The sequence below is a fragment of the Clarias gariepinus genome, chromosome 11, assembly GCF_024256425.1.
Source record: "Clarias gariepinus isolate MV-2021 ecotype Netherlands chromosome 11, CGAR_prim_01v2, whole genome shotgun sequence".
NCBI classification, from domain to species: Eukaryota; Metazoa; Chordata; class Actinopteri; order Siluriformes; family Clariidae; genus Clarias; species Clarias gariepinus.
In genome coordinates, this window is record NC_071110.1 from 32,778,112 (window position 1) to 32,798,592 (window position 20,481).

Consider the following 20,481-nt stretch of genomic DNA (forward strand, 5'->3'; position numbering starts at 1 on the left):
TAATTTTAATGTATTTCTAAACAGAACAGATGAGTGCTTTCATCCAAATTGCTAAATTAAGTATGTTTATTGAGACTTAATGTACATGCAAAAAAAGTCTCTGTATTGGCAATTAGAAATAATTGTGAAATCTATGTTTTTATTAAAATGTTTTTCTTATTAAATAATTACTCTACAAATTCCGACCTTATTTATAGAACGTAAAACAAGCAACATTTTTAATATGATATTTGCCTAACACTTTTAAATCTGTGAGACGCTCATTATTTTAATGTTTAGATCCATTGCCTTGTTATATTTGTTAATTACAGACCACTATTCTGTCTTTAATAAATCCGCCTCATTGTTTATAAAACCAGTCCACATAAAAAGTCTGTTTCGTCAAAAATCTGATGCTTTCCAGTAATTTTATGACTGTGGCATTTTATGATGCTTGTTTTACATTGTTTTATGAGAAGCTCACTGCTTCCTTTTAAGCTTATTTTTTCCTCCACAAAGCAATTTCAGCTCTACTGAACCAGAGGCACTTTACTGTTTTTAAATCTTTCCATTTTTATTTTATTTTTATCCATAAAATACTCCAACCTGCATCACGTTCCAGCAGAACGTCTCTGATTTGTGGTTAAGTTCGAGCCTTGCTAATGTTTAATCATGACATATTGTCTGATTTGTATCTGATCTAAGGTTACTCCAAGCAGCTAATGAGCCAAAACATTTGTGATTAATAGCAGCATGTCCTTAGCAAATTGATTTTTTTCCCCCTGAAAATATTCCAAAGCAATGTATTTTCATTCTTTATGCAGTTAACCCTGTAGAAAATCCAGACACCAATAAACCTGACACGTTTTGCATTTTGCTGAATCATGCACACTCTGGACATCATTTCCTGCCGGTATAATCATTCCTTAGGTTTATAAAACAGTGCAGCACAATCGCTTTGATCTATACATCTGTCTGATATTTAAGCATATAAATATGATGCAAGCAAATTAGCAGAAGGGTGACAGTTGTCAAAACCAGGTAACATGGAAACCTAAAGAACAAGACCGGGACTTGAACGCTAAGACATAGAAATGAAGCAAAAACAGCAGGGTTTAAACAAACACTAAACAGTTTGTTTAGTGGAATTAATGATGAAAAATGACTCCATTACAACTAATCTTATATGGGATGTTTATGAAACAAAATACATACTTAAATGTAATAAATCTACCATGTGACTACCTTCATACTGGATGTAAATTTACTTTGTTACTTAAGTACACTTTTTAACACTGTAACACTGGGAAAAAGAACATGTAAGAGGAACACAGAAGCAATTACGAATGACTTATAAGCAATTATTAGACAGCGTGTTGTGAAAGTGGGTTTTGGCAGGCAGGTGCTCTCTTCTCTCTTCTAACAGAAAGTTAGTGCAATTAATAAGTGTAGAACACCTGGGATGCCAGGTGATGGATATAATTAAATGTCCCACTGCTGTTACTGCTGAGTATCACCACTCATGGAATGCCCCTTATTCAATCAGATTGGTTGGAACTAAATGTTGGATAATTTCACCCAAGTAAAGGCTTTGTGTATTTTGTTCACCTCTGACATGAATACATTTGAGATCTGGCTTTTTACTGCAAATTGTTGACTCATTAAAGAACGATAATTATTGTTAATTGTCAAAATGTTAATTACTAAGAATTGACAGTATATAAAGTCATCCATAAAGGAACTTTGCCATAAAAGAAACAATAATTATAGTCTATTTTCCTTACCTGTAGACTAAAGTGTCATCCACAGTACTGTTATACTGGATCTGGTACATCCTTATTCCAGGAATGTGTCGCTCTGAAGGCCAGTGGATCATGGCTGAGTTGGATGTCAGTTCATCCACCACCACCCTTTTGTCCTGTTGTTTGGTGTCGTTGTTGCCCGATTTGGTAGAGGTGGTGATGTCAGACAGGCCAGGGTCAGCCTCCTTCATGTGGTTGGTGTTGTTGACAAACAACGGCAGTGGGATCATGTTTATCTCTACCGCTGCTGTGGCGATTCCAGCAGCATTCGAGGCGACACAGTTAAATGCCCCGCTGTCTTTCAGGGTCGTAATCAGGATGTCCAGAGTGCCGTTATCATACAGGATGGTACGTGAGTTATTGTGGACCAGCTTTCCATCAGGAAAGCGCCAGTGAATGGTGGGATCTGGGTCACCCATTGCCTTACACTTGAGCGTGACGCCTTGACCTTCCATCACATACGGCTTAGTGGAATGGTGCTTGATAATAAGCGGGGGTTCACAGATAAACTCCTCTTCCTGAATAGACCAGAAGTATTTGTCCATAAGATGCTCAGGTGAGGCGCAAGTCTCCAGGTCATCCTTTCGTGTGAGTCTGCGCAACCACAACAACTCGCAGTTACAGTGGAGTGGGTTTCCTCCAAAACTCACCGTGAGCCTTGAGGAACTAGAGGACCCCTTGGGATCAGACAGCACTTGAGCATGCTGGAAGAGTGAGTCTGGAGGAAGTTTCTGCAAACGGTTGGATGTCATGTCCAAGCGCACCAGTTTGGTAAGTAGAGTAAAAGTTCCAGCTTCTATGTGATCAATAAGATTGTGATCCAAAGTTAGCGTGTTAATGTTGGTCATCCTGGCTATAGCTTCCCAAGGTAACGTCCTCAGATTGTTGTAAGACAGATCCAAATCCTCGATAGTGGATACAAACTCGTCGAAGGAGGAAGGCTCGATATGGTGGATCTGGTTGTTTCCCAGGATGAGATGCCGAAGGTTGACTAAACCTTTCAGCTGGTCATTCTTTATATCAGTTAGTCGGTTGCCATCCATGTGAAGCGCCCTTAAGGCTTTGAGTCCAACAAAGGCATGAGGTGCAATCTGGCTTATGGTATTGCGGGACAGTGTCAGGTGCACCAGACTTGTCATGTTTAAAAAGTCCTTCCGGCGGACAGCCGTGATGAAGTTGTCTGTTAGCCTCAACTCCACTGTCTTGCGATCAATAGTGTGCGGGACGAACAGGAGTCCAGTCTTGGCACAAAGCAAGGTAAGGGTGGGTGAGATGGTCTGGCAGATGCATCGACCTGGGCACTGCTGTCCTCGTACCAGAACCCCCAACAATATCGTGCACAAAACGAGCCGCTCCATGGTTTATCAGCTTCCTCGTCCTGCAGATCACACACAAACAAACACAAAGACATCCATCAGTGACAGAATGCATATGTGTGCAGTGGACCAGAAGCTCATCAAATAACATTTAAGAAGAGTTGCCTGTGTTTTCCAATGTTGAAATTACAAGGAGTGTCGTAAGAGCGGCTGTTGTTGTGTATTTTAGCAAACAAACACACTCACTTACACACTACAGGCAATTTAGAAATGTCAATTAGCTTAATCTGCATGTTGTTGGACTATGGGAGGAAATCAGAGTACCTTGAGGAAACCAAACAAGCACAGGGAGAACAAGCAAACTACATGGAAACAGACCCAGCAGGCAGGAATCAAACTCTGACCCTAAAGGTCCAAGGTCACAGTGCTAACCAATATGCCACTGTACCACCAATGTTAAGTTGTAAATTTGATTATTTTCTCATGACAACATGTCCAAAAGTGTTGTATCCTTCTTATACTAAAGTAGTTTGGCAATGTATACAGTTTTATTCAATTAAAAGAAGTGATAGCAATCCTATTGGCTTTGACCAAGTTGGAAAATGAAGTCCATGGGCTGTAGTGTGTGAGTGAGTATGTCCCTCAGACTTCATTTCCCATCAGCTCAGAACAAATCACATGCCCTGTTAACCAAGTTCAACTGAATTGCATTTCACCAATGGTTAGTTTGCTTATTTATTTTTCGGGATCTCCTCTGTTCAGTTGCTCAGCTTTTGTTGTGCGCAGCCTTTTGGAGTGTTTATGGTACATTTTCCTAGCCATTCTGTCACTCAACTTAGGATTCTCCATATAAATCTCCGTAAATAAGCTGTTGCTATAGCAACCAAAACTTCCTAGAACTAATGGTTTATGTTAATTAAAGATATTTTTTCAAACCTGACCTGGCTAAAACCTTAAGAAATAAAGGGTTAAATCTAAACTCAGCAGAAAGTCAGGAAAAAAACGCAGCAAACCCCACACACCCTCATACACTGTACACACTGACTTTACAGCCCTCCTGAGAAGTACACAAGTGTTACTCCTGCCCAGGTATTACTGATTCCCCAATTAAACTTGACGCATAGGAACGTATATAACGTATTAACCTCACCCGGAAATGGCTTCTATCTCGACAACAAGAAAATCTTCCCGAAGGGGAAACCAGGTCATGTTTGGAAAAGTTCTAGTGGATTTTAGAGTAAATGATGCGGTAAAATTTCATTTGCAGGAGAGGTGTAATTGTACGACAGATTGTGGCAGTGCACCCAAAGGGACATGAAGTGTCCTCAACTCAGACTGTGATAAGTTTGATCGGCCTCATACGCTGCAGTGCTGACGCGCCCTCTGTCTGATCCCCAGTCAGCCGTATCAATTTCTCTACATCGGCAGAAACAGGAAGTAAAAAAGAGATAAAATTCTTGGGTGTAATAACCACGATCGTCAACGAAATCCGCATCTCCGTCTTCCCTTCTCAGACGGAGCTTCTCAGACACTGCTGCTAATGCAGCTACACTTTCTGGCCAAATGATGATGAGTCACCTACTACGACTGTGCTGAAGACAAGCGCGGAGGTTTGTACAGCCTGATGGTTTAATAGCTAACAGCTAATTACAGTGCAATTACTGCGATTTTGTATTTTTGTGTTCGCTTAAAATGCCCTCTTGGATCGATTCCCATTAGGGACAATTAGATCAAAGTCACATGCATCCCCTCACATGTTATTATATGAAACCTGTGAATGTGTCATGGCCTGAGACTGCATACCTGAATGCATGGGAATGTATGTTACGTATGTTACATCATATATGAAAATATAGGTGTAATATTTGATAATGCTTTTAAATTTGATAATGTTTTCAAATACTTTTCAAATTTTTATGAAACAGTTAACCATTTAAGATCCAGAAATGGATCAGTTTAAAAAGTCATTAAAAATGTATGTATGATTGTCATATCATGCAGAAAAGTAATAAAATTTATTTCATTATAAATCTAAAAAAATAATAATTTAAAGGAGAAAAAACATTTTTTAATCAGATAAATCAGATGTAAAATAAAAAAAAATCCTTAAAACAGGTTAAGAATTTACTTGTACAAACAAATCTTCACATTTATAGTTTTAAAAATCAAGTAAAAATAAAACAATCAGTTAAAAAATAATCACATTAATAAATGGAAATATTGTAAAAAAAATAATAATAATGGAAAAGGAAATCAATACAAAAAAATAAAGCTTAAATAATATTTGAAGTGTAAAATCATGTAGGAAAATAGAAAAACAATAGATTTTTTTAAATTTTTTTACATTTAAAGTAAAATGAACTAATTACAGTTTGTGAAAAAGAATAACAAGAAAATAAATGTCAAAGTTGTAAAGGTCGTGAAAGATCATGCAAACACAAATGGTTAGTTTTAAAACAGATTTCAAAACATATTTTTATATTGCATTAAAACACATGCAATATATGTAAAAAATGTGCAAACCTTAGCATGTGTTTAAAGTATGTTTTGTTTGTGACTTTTTCTGCAGAACGAGATAAGGCGAGGAAGCTGATCCTTTGCAATGCTGTGCTAATTTAGAGCTTTAATTCACCTGAAATACATTTCTGGAAGTGACACACGTCTGATAAGCGACGAGAATCGTTATCCAATCTAGGCACCGAGTCATAGCGCAATAACGTCAAGCCGCTTAAGCAGTGATATTTAAATACACGGCGACTACAGGAGCGACGGCCCATCAACTCTCCTCAGTGTGATTTGCAGAATTGTCACCGCGGCAATAAAATCCATAAATACGGCGAGTGATAAGAAAGAACTGTCAGTTTTCTTGATGTTACGAGAGCAGATCCCTCGAAGAAGTCATCTCGGATACAAAACGCATTCCTGTTTCTGCTTTACTGACTCTGGGAAGAAGAAAAAAACTCCCAAGGTTTCCCAACGATCATCACAGGGGCAAAACCTGAGAGATGAAAAGTACATTTTATGCACAGTACTACACCAAAATCCTTAACTTTATGACATATCGTGATTGCAAAGCTGAATTGTGTCCACGGAATTTATTACAGCAGGTTTATTATCATTGAAGCCTCATAGGTTAGAAAAGGTAAATAAGGAAATAATGAGCACGAAGCCGCTGTGTGTCATGGAGCAGTTTTTATAAACAATTCAGTCAAAATGCTCCTTCTATCTGCCACGTCCTTGAAAATAACCACTTTCTGTGCGCCGCTGTCTCCCGAGACTTAAAGGTAGTGAAAGAAAAAGAAGAGTTCACACCTCATGAATCCGCACTGTGATCCATTCAGATATAGCGCCCTCGCACTTTCATTTCAGCCCCCGGGAGAGAACCTGACAATAAAGACAGCGGGTCCTTATACAGCCGCAGTTATTCAATAATAGCTCCGTCACGCTCTTTTCCCCCTGATTGAAAGGTGAGAATGGGAGATTAAAAGAAAAACTGTGAAAAGTCTGAGACCAAACAGGACTCGTTTATACAGTGCACGCAGAAAGGAGCAGGAATGTAAGGTTTATTGTATTCATTTATTAAATGAGTATTTTATGAATTAGTTACTGTTACTAGTGTTTATTCCTGAGAAATGACGTTACGAAATGAATGGCGTGGCCTTAATGAAGTACAGTAGGTGTCAGAATGAGAATTATACAGAAGTAGGTGTGGCCCCTGGGAAAGAATCATAGTTAAGTAGGTGTGGCCTATGGCATATAAATAAAAGGAAGGGTGTGGCCAGTAGTATGGAAAGTAATTGTGATTTCTGGGACAGAATTATAGGATAGTAGGTGTGGCCTCTTGGAGAGAACTACAGGGAAATAGGTGTGGCCCCCGGAAGGGAATTACAGGAAATAGGTGTGGCCTTTGGGGCAGAAATACATGGAAATACTCTGGGATGGGGTTATAAGGACGGATGTGGCCTGTGAGACAGAGTTTTGAGGAAGTAGGCGTGGCCTGTGGAATGAAGTTTAAGGAAGTGGGTATGGCCTGTGTGCCAGTTAGTCTTACTAAAGGGCGCGTGGCCTGTTTTAATAAAAAAAATAAAATAATTACATTTGTTCTTAACTCTATTTATTTTATCTTTAAATATTTTGTTAAACATTGACTACATTCAGAGACTCTGAAAAAAAGGACGCATATTTTCACTACTCTCAATGTGAAGCAGCTATAGGGGGACGATGGACTTTTGTTATTTATATATAAATAGGATAATATTATAAATAGAATAATATTATTGAACCACAATTCAATTTAGCGCACCCGTCAAAAAACAACATGCTCAAATGTTTACAAGGCGGACACCGACCATCAGGATCAAGCCGCCAGTGTTTGCAAAATGTCACGGGTTCCGTCAATAATAACACGCTTTTAGCTCCGTTTAGGTCCCCGAGTGCTAACTAGGACACACAAACGGCTTGTCTGAAACTGCTGGCATGCTTCCTTCAGGGTTTTTACTATCGATTTTCCTACATCACAGGACAAAAATAAATAAAATAAATAAAATAATCAGCCAAATGGAGAACTTTGTTGCCAAGGCAACTCTGTGGGAGAATGTGGGTCCTTGAATCACATTAAGATGCTGTTAAGCTGCCAGCTAAAATGGAGGTCTCAGTCTTGATGGAGATAAGGTAGGCACTGAATATTTACAAGTGCTTTAACCAGGCTTTTAAATATCACTAAAAGCCAAAGCAGCACCTGCACGTGCACAGATCCATTATATTCACCATCTGTTTCACAGATCTCGCCAAAGGTCACCGACTCGGAGACAAGATGAGAGTTTTCCTGCTCGTCAGTTGAAGTGTCTGGTTCTCTGTTACAAGGAGATTGCATCACTGAAAATGTCCACTAGCTGCCTAGAGCTGGAGCGATTGGCCGTCTGATGCCCCGCTGACTGGCATACTGCCTGTCCGCACGTTGAGCATATGCATCAATCACAGAAAGTGTGTGGCTGCATGAATTTTTCTGCACATCGTTAATAAAAGCTGAACATGATGTCATGTTGTCCAAGCATTACAGATGCTTATGCATAGTGTTGGATTTAAATAGGGAAAAGTTCGCAAAGTATGTAACGCATACTACCACTAACTATGCAGCTTTATTCATATTTCATTTTCAGATCCGGAAAAGATAAAGAAAAAAACGAACTGAAAGACAAGATAAAAAAAAAAAAAAACTCAGTCTAATTGGTTACAGTGGGCTAGTGGGAGGGACTAGTGCAGTCTGATTTATTACAGCCTTCAGATGATACAGTAAAAGGCTGGACGTGACACACACATAATGTAGGATACGTCCATCTGACTGTGACTGACAGGTACAGAGCACTGACTAGCACATCAGCCACGCCTCCTTCTCTGGGACCGACAGACAGAGAGATGTCACAGCTAGCTTACTTAGTATGTTTTTCACATTAGGGACCCGGGACCACAAAGTCTGCTGAACATGGCTCATACTTGGGCATGCAACGAATTAGATGTGAAAGCCAATCGTACCTGAGCACAGAAGTAGATCACAGTTTATCTGTGATGATCAGTGCCAGGAGTGGCGAGTGGGGAGCAATCGTTCCTGGACATGGGACAAATCATTCATGCCTGGTGTGAAATTACTCGCACCACACCTCCTTTAGAGGCCACGCCTCCTCGCTGTGACTGATACAGGTTTGTATTGTACTGGTATATTACACATTATCTTTAAGCTGTTTTCTAGAACAATAAGAAGTGCCTACACAGTGCCTACATATTACTAGTTATTAAAACTTATTTTTATGACGTGTGTGTGAGAAAGAAAGAGAGAGATGACACAGCCTACTGTTGTATGTCTCATTATTTATGTGTACAATTTAGCACTCACTTTTGTTTCTTCTTTATTAAACAGCAATTTTGCCCTGAAAAGACCATGAACTCCACACGACCTCGTCGATTCAAAGTCTCTAAGCTTACGAATAATTATCGACTGACCAGGTGTTTGTCCGTCATTTTTCAGAAAGATCTACAGTCGCATAACTAAGCTAAAGGCCTCCCAAAGGTCATGGAATGCTGAATCACTGCATACACCGTCCTTTTAACAACAACTATTTTTCTTTTTCTTTCAATTAAACAACAAAGGAAAAATAACCCTGCCGGTCCACAGGATGATTCAGAGCTTTTCTCTCGCTTTGATGGCTCTGTTCTCGTGAACGGACTTCCTGCGAATGTTAGCAAACCGTTTCTAAAATCAGACCCTTATGCGCTGCTGCTTATTAGTCACGGCCCATTACGGGTGGTAATTCAAAGCGATGAATCACGGAGGTCGCCATGGCAAGGGGGAGAAGAAAGCTGCTTTTCACAAGCATCGTGGAAAATGGGAAAACGTCACCTACAAATTCAAATGATCGAAAATTACCGAACAGCGCTGCTTCATGTTTTCTGGCAGCCAGGCCTAATTATTCCCAAGCAGGACAAAATTAGAGACGTGTGCTGGAAAGGGCGCGAGAGAAAAAAAGCAGGAGAACAAACTGTGTTTCCCTTCACGGCTCCTTTAATTAGCGTAGAAATCTATTCGATGCAAAGGCCTTTCTCTCACGCCTAGCTGAATCCATATTTAGCTGCCTTGAGACAGAAGGATGAGGGCTGGTTTGAGGAGGGAAAAGAAGAACAGGTTGTGAGCCTGGGTTCAAGTACAAATAGTACATTTTAGTTTATATTTATTAATAGTATGAGCGTTTTGTTTTATAAATGATTTCTTCTTATATAAATGTCTTGTGGAGCTTGCATACTTTTTGCAGGAGCGTGATGAGAACTTGAACAACTCCAGGCAAACAGAAACTCAAGCTCGGGATCGAATTATAGACTCTGGAGATACAAGGCTGCAAAATACCAGCTGTCGCTTTTCATATGAGTTGACACGTAGTTTTTATGTCCTATTGAACCAGGCAGTTGCTCAGAACAAACAGGAACAACATCGCCAGAACCCGAATATGTGTTTTTCAAAAAGTGTCACGGAGCACAGACGAACAGCAACACCATCAGTTTCTCAACGTTGTCATGTACGGAAACAGTACAGCTTATTGCGCTTCTGCGTAGAGAACAAAAAAAATTAGTCTTCGAGAAAGAAAGAGAAAGTCATGGTTCTTTTCTGAAGCAGTGAAACTGATTACAAGCTCTTCTTAAAGAAAAATGAACACGAACCCGGTGTCGTGTTTTCAAACCATTGAAATACAGATACGTGATTTCACGTTGAGCTTTCTGTGTGGGGGAAAAATGCCTTTTTTCCCAATCAGCCTCAATTCTCTTCGAAAGCAGTAAAAATAATTACGAGCTCTTTCGGAAGAAGAAACACCAACACTATCGGTTCCTCACGACCTTCAAGTACGAAACAAGTAACCTGAAAGAACGCTGAGCTTTTGTGTAGAAAGTAATACGTTTGCTATTCAATCATTGGCAGTTCTCTTCTCTTATAAAGCAGGATTTCTCTCAGGATCTCTGATGATGAACACATATTTGACAGAAACATCCAGTAAAGCAGCCATATGCCGAGCCTCCAGGATGTCTAGAAATAGACAGTGGATTAAAAACAACAACAGCAACAGAAAATTTGTTCCTGTTTACTTTTCTGTACTTCAGATTTGCTTCGGGCAAAGAAAGTAGCAGAAGTCGGGAGAAAAAAAAATAACACTTGACTTCTTTTTTTAGTTTTAAACAAATGCCCAGCAACAGAAAAATGTACTTTAGTGCAGCAGCATGAAGTGGGTGAGGATTACACTGGCCAAAAGCTAGAATAACCCTGATCTTTTGAACTATGCATTTCTGGAGTACTTAGGCATCAGTAAGCCAACAACACGGGAGTTGTAGCATCAATATTTTCAGGTTACCTCGTGCATATCTAACACCTTAGTAGCTTGAGTACTCCAAAGGCAGGGGGTTGTATTAATTAAAGTCTATTAATGCTGTCGTGCCTTAATTGAAGATGATTTTTAATTTCTGTGTCCACATTACAAAGCCTAACTTTGATCTAATGTTACATCCAATTTGATTTCTTCTTTTCCATAAACAACAATTCCTGCTAATCGGGTGCCATACTTGTCCATTTGCAAACACATGTGAAGTTCTTTTAGAGCACATCTGCTTGCTTGCTAACACACCTGACAATGTGCAGTGACATCTGACGCTGTGTTTACACAACTGACGGTCTGCCAACACACTTGGCCATCTCTCAATACACCTGGAGCTCTTCTAACACACCTGGCGCTCTACCAATGTACTTAAATCTGCTAAAAAAAACGGCACTGTGCTAAGACACACTTATACCTGAAGGACGACAGGTAATGCATGTGAAGGTCTGCAAACACACCTAAAAAACCGCTAACACTAAGAATGGTGTGGTGATACACCTGAAAGACAGGTAACGCAAAAAAAGCTCTGGTAACTCACCTACTGAACTGTTAACACACATAAAAGTCTGCTAACACAACTGGTGAACTGATGGCACATGTTAAGGTCTGTAGCACAATTAGAAAAAACTGGCGCCAAACACTATGGATTATAATCCAATGTGGTGCCACACCTCAAGTAATGTGATCTTCACTCTTTCTGTTTTCAGTGTTTGGGAAAGGAGCACGCTATCTTAGGCTTGAGGCAGCAGGTGAGTACCGCGATTTTCTCCCTATTAAAGTCCCTTGCCCTCGGCTTGCTGTTTTTAAAACAAAACTGCAAGCCGCAACGCATTTCTCACATGCATATCTAACGGAAGCGCACGAGGCGGAATCTTTCTTTTCTCTCACTCTCTCGCCGGATCATGAGCCTTTACCGTCCACTTCTCAAGCGCGCTTCGGCGCTTCTTGTGAAGGGGCGGAAAAAACTTTCTCTTTCGCTTCCGCGGAGGTGGGAAAAGCACTGTTTTATGATGCCCCAGATTAAAGAGACGCTTGAGGGCTATCTGTTTCCTGGGAGCTCTTTCTCCCTGAAAAAATCCACACTCCCCACCAAGCCGTGTAGACTACCATCTACAACATGAGACAACATGGCGTTTGCGGAGCCACGCCGAACCATAGATTTATTTCTCCGTGCCACCAAGCAGACGGCCTGTGCTATCGGCGGTTCTATGGCTGCCATGGTCACCAGGAAGAGACAGCTGTGAGGCTTCTTCCCCACCGTGCTCAGGGGTCGGGACTGTCGGCCACCCAGTCCTGACCAGGTCCGGTTCTCACCAGGCGTGGAGCGCAAAAGGAGAGTTTGCCGAGCCGAGCACCCCCTCGTAGATTGGGGCGGAATCCGCCGCGTCCCGCAGTCCACCTCAAGGAGACCAGACCTGAGGAGCATCATCTCCTCTAAAAAAAAAAAAAAAAAAAACGTGCCCAGGACCATTGTGGTGTCTCCCCCCGAGGAGGGGCGCATAAAAGTTTCCAATAAGGAATATAGACTCCTCCCTGGCACCCTCAGGAGGCCGTGGTTCAATCTCCGCCACCACTGGTGTTCGGGAAACAGCGAAATGTTAGGTGTTCGGTTCCTTCCTGCCATGTTTTAGGATGCCGAGCATCTAATGCCACGAAAAGTGTTCTCTTTCCTGCTCAAGTACGACATATTATGGGTGTCACATGGGATTCGATCGCAATGCGGGCACGGCTGTCTCCTGCGCATCTCGAATCCATTCTCAAAATCCCAAAGGAGATCAAGCTGAGCCAGAAAGTAACTTTTTACTACTTTCAGAGAGTGTTAGGTCTTATGGCAGCTGTATCCACGGTGATACCCTTGGACCTTCGCCACATGAGATCGCTTCAGTTGTGGCTAAGAGCCAGGGGATTTTATTTAAGGGCCAAACCCCAGAGGCAATGAGAGCTTTGTTCCCTTCTATGGTGGCCCCGGTCTTTGACTTTTCGTTCGTTCGGCACATCAATTGCCTCGAAATGATGACTCTATTTCTGGCCCTAAAATACTCCCTCTAGCAGTTTAGAGGCTACCATGTCCTAGTGCGGGTGGACAACACTACGGTAGTCTCGTAAATAATCACCTGGGCAGACTGTGCTTGTGCCCGCTGGAAAAAGCTAGTGCACCAGATTCTGCTTTGGGGCACAGAACAAGTTCCTGTCCCTCAGGACGATTTACGTTCCAGGGCAGATAAATATGGGAGCAAACTTGCTGTCCAGGCAAGCGGTGGCACATGGGGTTTGGAAACCCCACCCTGAAGTAGTCAGTACTCTAGCAGGTAAAATGGAATGTATTGAAAATTGGCGCATAGTAAAGTCCGCCAGTCTACTGCCGAATTGTTTCAGTGCTGGAGTTCCTACAGGAAAATTGACCTTGGGCTCATGCCCTAGTATTCTCAGAACGTACGTAGCCGCTATTTTGGCTTGTTATGTCTTTGCTCCTGGGCTGGTCAAAGCTATTCTGCATCGTTACCCCAATCACCTTCCGAAGGTTCTATTCTCGACTATGCACTCAGTTGTTCTCGAAGCATCTGTCATCCGCCTTTTACAGCTCCGGAGCAGGAAGGACTTTATTTACTGTCTCCAGTTCATGCTCTTCAGATTTACAGTACATCCACCGCACTAGCCAGTGACGTAAATCAGAGCAGGTTTTTATACATCGTAGGGGCCGCAGGTAAAGGGCGGCCGCCACTGGACAAATGCTGTCACATTGAGTGAGAGATGCTATTGCTAGCCTATGAGGCATGTGAAAGACTACACCGCTAGTAATTAGCGCCCATTCGACCAGGGGGCTTGCCTTATTAATTGCTCTGCAAGAGGCGTCCCCTTGCAGCAAGTGTGTAATGTGGCAGGTTTTATAGTTGGATGTCCATGCAATGCTAGCATCCCAGAATTATGTCTGCAACCACTTGGGGGACTGTGTGCAAACTACACAACCCTAGATGTCCAGACACTTGCAGTGCGGCGGCGTTGGTATTCTCGTTCCCATAGCGTTTTTACGCAGCATCGAGTGTAGCTTTTAAAAAGGGAACATCTCGGGTTAATTTGCTGTAACCCTGTTCCCTAAAAAAGCGGGAACGAGATGCTGCGCTCCAATGCCGCACTGTATGCGTGAATGGACGTCATTTTAGACAAAATTTACCTGGGAATGTTTCCCGTTCATGCCTATTTATAACCTCCAAGTGCACCTAACCAAATGACATCACCTAACCGAGGTTATATATGCCAAATTTTTTGCCGTGTTTAACACATGCTTCAACAACCGATCCCGCAAAGAGCGTTCTCATAGCATTTTCACGCAGGATCTCGTTCCCTCTTTTTCGGGAAACAGGGTTACAGCAAAGTAACCCGAGACGTTCTGTTAATATAAAATGTTCTAAAACTGATGAACTCATGCCACACCTAAGGTTCTGCTAACACAACTAGTAAAAACTGGTTCCATACCTTAAAGTCTGTAACACAATTGGTAAACTGTTGCCAGTTTACCAATTGGCAATTAAGGCAATTGTTGTACTAGCACAACTGCTGATATGGTGCTCTAAGATTCAGTTTACTAAGGTTTAGTGAACTGGTGCCACCACATCAAGTTCTGCTAATACAGCTGGTAAACTTCAAGTTCAAGTAGGCTTAATTGTCACTTCAACCATATACAGTTAGTACACAGTGAAACGAAACAACGTTCCTCCAGGACCAAGGTGCTACATGCAACATAAATTTACAACATAAATTAACAGAAAAACTAAACTAGCTAACTAAGAGGCCTAGCAGAGACAAGACAGATAGACCTAACATAAATTACAACATAAATTAACAAAAACTAACTAGCTAAGCAAGGCTATCTACAGGTTTTACCGATAACATAAAGTGCATGTGAAAATGTGCAAACAAGAGCAACAACAAAGTGACAGTGCGACAAACATGACATAACATAACAGAATAATATGATGTTGAGGTCGTGGAGAAACAGTAAACATTCCTTAACATAGCAGCAGGAATTGAGGAATTAGTGCAAAAAGTAGTCCAGTAATGTATATTGTGCAAAAAAGATAAACAGCGAAGCATTAACGGGTTGGTGTGCACGATAGTTTGGTAGTGTAGGTCAGTGTGTCTGCGCTTGTGTTGATTAGTCAGTCCAGTCTCAACATTTTAAGGTAGTTGAGTTAAGATGAGTGATATGTTTGTGTGTGTGTGTGTGTGTGTGTGTGTGTGTGTGTGTGTGTGTTTATCAGTCCAGTCCCTTTTTGTTGAGAAGACGGATGGCTTGTGGAAAAAAGCTGTTGCACAGTCTGGATGTGTGTGCCCGAATGCTTCGATACCTTTTTCCAGATGGCAGGAGTGTGAAGTGTGTATGAGAGGGGTGTGTCCGATCAGCCACAATGCTGATGGCTTTGCGGATGCAGCGTGTGGTGTAAATGTCCTCAATAGAGGGGAGAGAGACCCCGATGATCTTCTCTGCTGTCCTCACTATCCGCTGTAGGGTCTTGCGGTCCGATATGGCCCAATTCCCAAACCAGACAGTGATGCAGCCGCTCAGGATGCTCTCGAAAGTTCCTCTATAGAAGGTAGTCAGAATTGGTGGTGGAAGCTGAGCCTTCCTCAGTCTTCTCAGAAAGAAGAGACACTATTGGGCTTTCTTGTGTAGCGAGCTGGTGTTGAGGGACCCAATATTCTGGTAACACAACTGGTGCCACAGTTCAAGGTCAACACATGAACATTTAGTAACACACCTAGTAGCCTGGTAACTAACCCAACAGTCTGCAGATATTCCTCCAAATGTACTGACACCTGATTCTATCCTAGAAATCCGGAAGAAGTGCTACACAAGATTACCGGTAACAAGTTTGGTTGCCTCTGAGCACATCTGAATGTCCAGAAATGTACTAAGTCAATTTTAGTCTGACAAGTTCTTGACATCATTTTGGTCTGCTAGCATACCTGTGGATTTGCTCAGATACCACCTGGTTTGCTGATACATCTGACAATCTGGTAGTGTCTATATCATAATAACAGATTATAATTCTGATTTCAGACCAAGTATAAAATATCAAGAGATGGCTTACAGTAGAAAGGGAATGGAGACAAACAAAACTAAATGTTGTTTGTGTAGAGATTCAGGAACAACAGACAAGCTCAGTGCGCATTGCTGATTATTCTCACTGGTCATGTGGTTGCTTAACAGCTCGGTGTCTAATGGCCGATCTGGAAGGCACGTAGTCTCAGTCTCAATCTGCCTCACAATATGTTCTCATCTCTAACCAAAAAAAAAAAAAAAACAACCAAAAAAAACCTAAACTAAACATGCACCAAACCATTATGTCATCTTCCACGCGGTGAGTTTCTCAATTAGGCTTTAGAATTAGTCAGGGGATTGAAAAGCAGGAGCTTGGAGTAATAAATTCTAACAAAGGTAAAGGATTAAATGAAAGTCTAAAATGATGAACTTGGGATGCTTTTAGTGAAATGTTCAGCGCGACGGCGGCTATTAGCATGTGAAAAATGACTAAAGTGCTACGATAGCAACAGTGCTACGGTCGTGTCTTCCGAATTACAGACATGGCATGTGGCCAGTTTGGCTAAACGCTAACAAACTTAACGACTCAACTCTTTCTCATTAGTTCATCATCCACACAAAGATACGATTCGACTCGGATTTCAGGAAGTGAATGATTGCTAGTGCCAGCTTCAAAATGGAAAGCAAGGCTCATCTGGTCTGCTGTGAAAGTCTCATTTTAGCCTCAACGTAGATGCTTCCTTCGCTTGCTTTTCTCACCAGTAAGATGGGAAATTGGCTTTCAGTTGTCTGAGTGATAGGCGAGTAATGTAATCTCGCCTGCTCTCCAGCCATTTTGAGCCATTTTAAACAATTTTCCTCCCATTTCTTTTTCCTGCTCTCTTTCTCTCACTTTCTCTCTCGATTTACTCACTTTTTCTTTTTTTTAAGCACTATAGAAATGAAGAAGTTTATCTGTGAAAGCAGTGATGTTAAATCCTTATAATGGTCACCTGTTCAATAATGCACAGGACAGCACTGGCTCAGCAGTTACGCCACAGGCTACAGGATCTTACATAAGTATTAGCCCCCTCCCCCCATACCCCCCATTAAAGTTTTTCCACAACAGTGCTGAGAGAGATTACATAGTGTGATATTTACTGTGGGGAAGTAAAGTGAGAAGTTTGGGTTTAACTGTGACAACAACAACAACAACAACAACAACAAAAAAAAGAAAACACAAACTTTGTTAGCTATCTAGCTATCAAAGCTATGTGCAGTGCATAATGTCTTATGCAACGCTTTAGCCATTTAATTTCTGCCAGGCAACAGATCTTCTTGCTGTTCGCTTTGCTGTTGAGGGATTTGGGCCAGTAATCCCATTTCACCAAGTCTAATGAGAGGACTGGGCGTGTGTGTGTGTCGCACTGCAGCATATCAAACTCATGAGATGTACTCCACAGAACTTTTGGTTCCTACATCCAACCCACATCCAACAAAACATGCAGAACCCTGTGTCTAGAAAAGTAATAGTCTCACAAGGGTAAAATAACAAACATCCACTGTGTCAAGCTGTCTGAGCTGTGCCAGTCTGGTAAATAAATAACATGAAAATGTCTGTAAAATTAAAAAAGAATAAAAACATGTTTTAGCAGTGTGGTTGATCCCATAACACTTATTGGTCTAGTGAGATTGTTCTTGTTTTAGTTCTGGAAAATAAGTAAATGTTAACAAAGCATTGTGTGTTGTGGGGTGTTCAAGTCAAAGCAGGATTTTTGATTGTACAGAACAACAGAATATACATTTTACTCACTATATAATTTCTCTATATAGTGTTTGGACACCATCAAGGCAGAAAGTTTTCTCAGTACACCATCAGCATCCCAGGAACAGTCCGAACTTGTTTAAATGCCTTGGAGCGAGGTCAGGGCTGTACAGAGGATGTGGCAAGCCAAGTTCCCACAGACAGATGTTGTTGGTTCTTGGGGGTGGCTGAAGTGAGTGCCGAGACACCTGGGCCTGGATCGTCATTTACGATGATTATTTTACGACTGACGTACAGTCTTCTTTAAAATGTTGGCACGAGTCACATGTTTTGCTGCGGCTAAGAGTCTCATCCCCTGGTTCCTCACAAGGTTTCTTCCTAATGCCGTCCCAGGGAGTTTTTCCTTGCCGCTGCCGCCGTCGCACACGGCATATATAAAAATAGGGAGCAAGAGCTTGAGGGTTAGAGTAGTGGGACAGGCTCTATTCTTATACCTGGTGTCAATCACACAGAGCAGTAACACACTATTACCCCTGCAAATGTGAACTGACACCAAACATCTTACTGCGCTCAGACAACAGTGTGGACTAGTAACACAAACGTAAAAAAAATTTGGAAAAAAATTTGTGAAACCGAAACTGCTAATTTGGTTGATCAGTAAAACCTTTCGCAAAAGATTTGCCACAACATACACAGGGAAAAAACGATTTATAGAAACGCGTGACAATTAGAATTTGTGTAAAGTCAGTATGAAGTGAGTAAAACAATTCACACAACCAATTACGGTTGAGATTATGGCGACACCAGCACACTGAATCAGTAAAAAAATAAAGGTTTTGAAACTGTATGAAAAACCTAAGACAAGCCAAGGTAAAATAAATCTAATACATTTCATTCTCATTCTCACATTCCACACCTCACTGCGGTCCTCATCATAAAGCTTTATGAAGACATTACTCCACTCGTCTCTGACGTTACGCTCGTGTTCCATCGCAGGAAGAATGCAGGAATGCAGCTCAAAGCCTCGGTTTATAAACCTAACATTCATTACAGTTAAATTAATTAGGGAAATTCCTATAAACATTTTAGCTCCACTAAAGCGCACTCAGGTATTTTATGCGCTGTGGCAAAGAGAAGAAGAGCGAGGGCGTAGCTTTTTATTATTATTATTTTTATATAAAACATAAGAAAAGGAAGGAACAATAAATCAGAAAAAAATCGATTTAAACCAGACTGGAAGCGTGAGTCACACAGCAGCCACAAAACCACTTATTGATGGCATAAAAGTTTGTTTTACTTGATTTTTCCTGTATACCACAATTTAAATTTAATTCAATAAAAAAAAAAAATGGGGGAACGGGGACTCTGGAACTTTTTTTAATAGGACATTAAAAAAAAAGAAGTTTGGAAGTAAAAAATAGCCACTTATTTTAAAAAAAAGGTCATTTAATTTTAATCTATATTGTGGACTACAGAAAATATACATTTATTTAAATACTGGGGGTGGGGGGGGATTTATTCTTATATATTTTTTAAATTGAAGAATAGTAAAAAAAAAAAAAAAGAGAGAGAGAAATGGGGACAAACCTAACCCTCGGCAAAAATAGGTTTGGGTCGAATAAAAAAACATTACTTTCAACAAGTTTATTTAATTTACATTTATGATATTGAAGAAAAATAAAAAAATAAATAAATATATATATATATATATTATATAAATACAATAAAATACTGAGAAAAGTAGATTAAATAAAAATGTTGTTTTATTAATTTATTAAATTAAGAAAAATTATGAAAATAGTGAAACAAGAAGTTTGGGTCAAATAACCAAAAGCTACCGTACTTGCAGAAAAATAATACATACTTTAATATAAAATAAATGTTTAAAAATTTTAAATAAAATTTAATTAAATAACTACTACTACTACTACTACTACTACTAATAATAATAAAATATAATAACAATAATATTAGCTAAAATGTTTGTTTAATTTAAATAAATATATTATATATTAATATATTACATAATATATTGAATAAAATACATTATTATTATAGATAGATAGACAGTCAGATAGATAGATAGATAGATAGATAGATAGATAGATGGAAAGGGAAACAAGTATAAAAATCAGTTCATGAAGTATAAGTGAAATAACTTGGTTAAATTGAAAAAGTGGTTATTTTATGAGAGGAACCGCAGTATTTGCTGGTTATTACTATTTAGAGGGAAATACCTGTCGCTCAGCGTGAGCGCGTCTGAGACGTGGTAACAGACAGGAGACACGCTGCATCACCACATCCACCCAGACACTCAGACATTAACTAAAGACAGGAGCGATCTGAGTGAGTGACAGGGTAGCGTGGAAGGACGACAGGGAGGAAGAGAGCGGGAATGACGGATGTTATTTTGCCTGACAGATATCTACAAGAACGAGACTACTTTAAGAAAAGTGATTGCTGAAGATTTAATGTTGTACACGCGTCTGAGTTTTAATAGCAATTATATCATTTTAACAAATAAACTGTTGTTAAGCTCTGGTCAAACTGGGACTTTTGATTGTGCAGAATAAAAGAACACGCTTTCACATGTTTACCTGTAGTGGAGGATCGAGCTCGTGTATATGACTCTGCATTACAGTAAGGTGATTGCGTTTCTGTGTGTCTGTGTGTGTTTGATACTGTATAT

The 20,481-nt window shown here is 40.4% G+C and overlaps 1 protein-coding gene across 1 annotated transcript in view; it reads right to left on the minus strand.

The window, feature by feature from the left end:
• lrfn1 (leucine rich repeat and fibronectin type III domain containing 1) overlaps positions 1-20,481 on the minus strand; it is a 54,929-nt gene that overhangs the window by 4,785 nt on the left and 29,663 nt on the right. The window contains exon 3 of the mRNA XM_053507092.1: positions 1,764-3,159. Within this exon, the coding sequence (XP_053363067.1) occupies positions 1,764-3,139 (1,376 nt within the window). The 5' untranslated portion in view covers positions 3,140-3,159. The remainder of the gene's footprint in view (positions 1-1,763; positions 3,160-20,481) is intronic.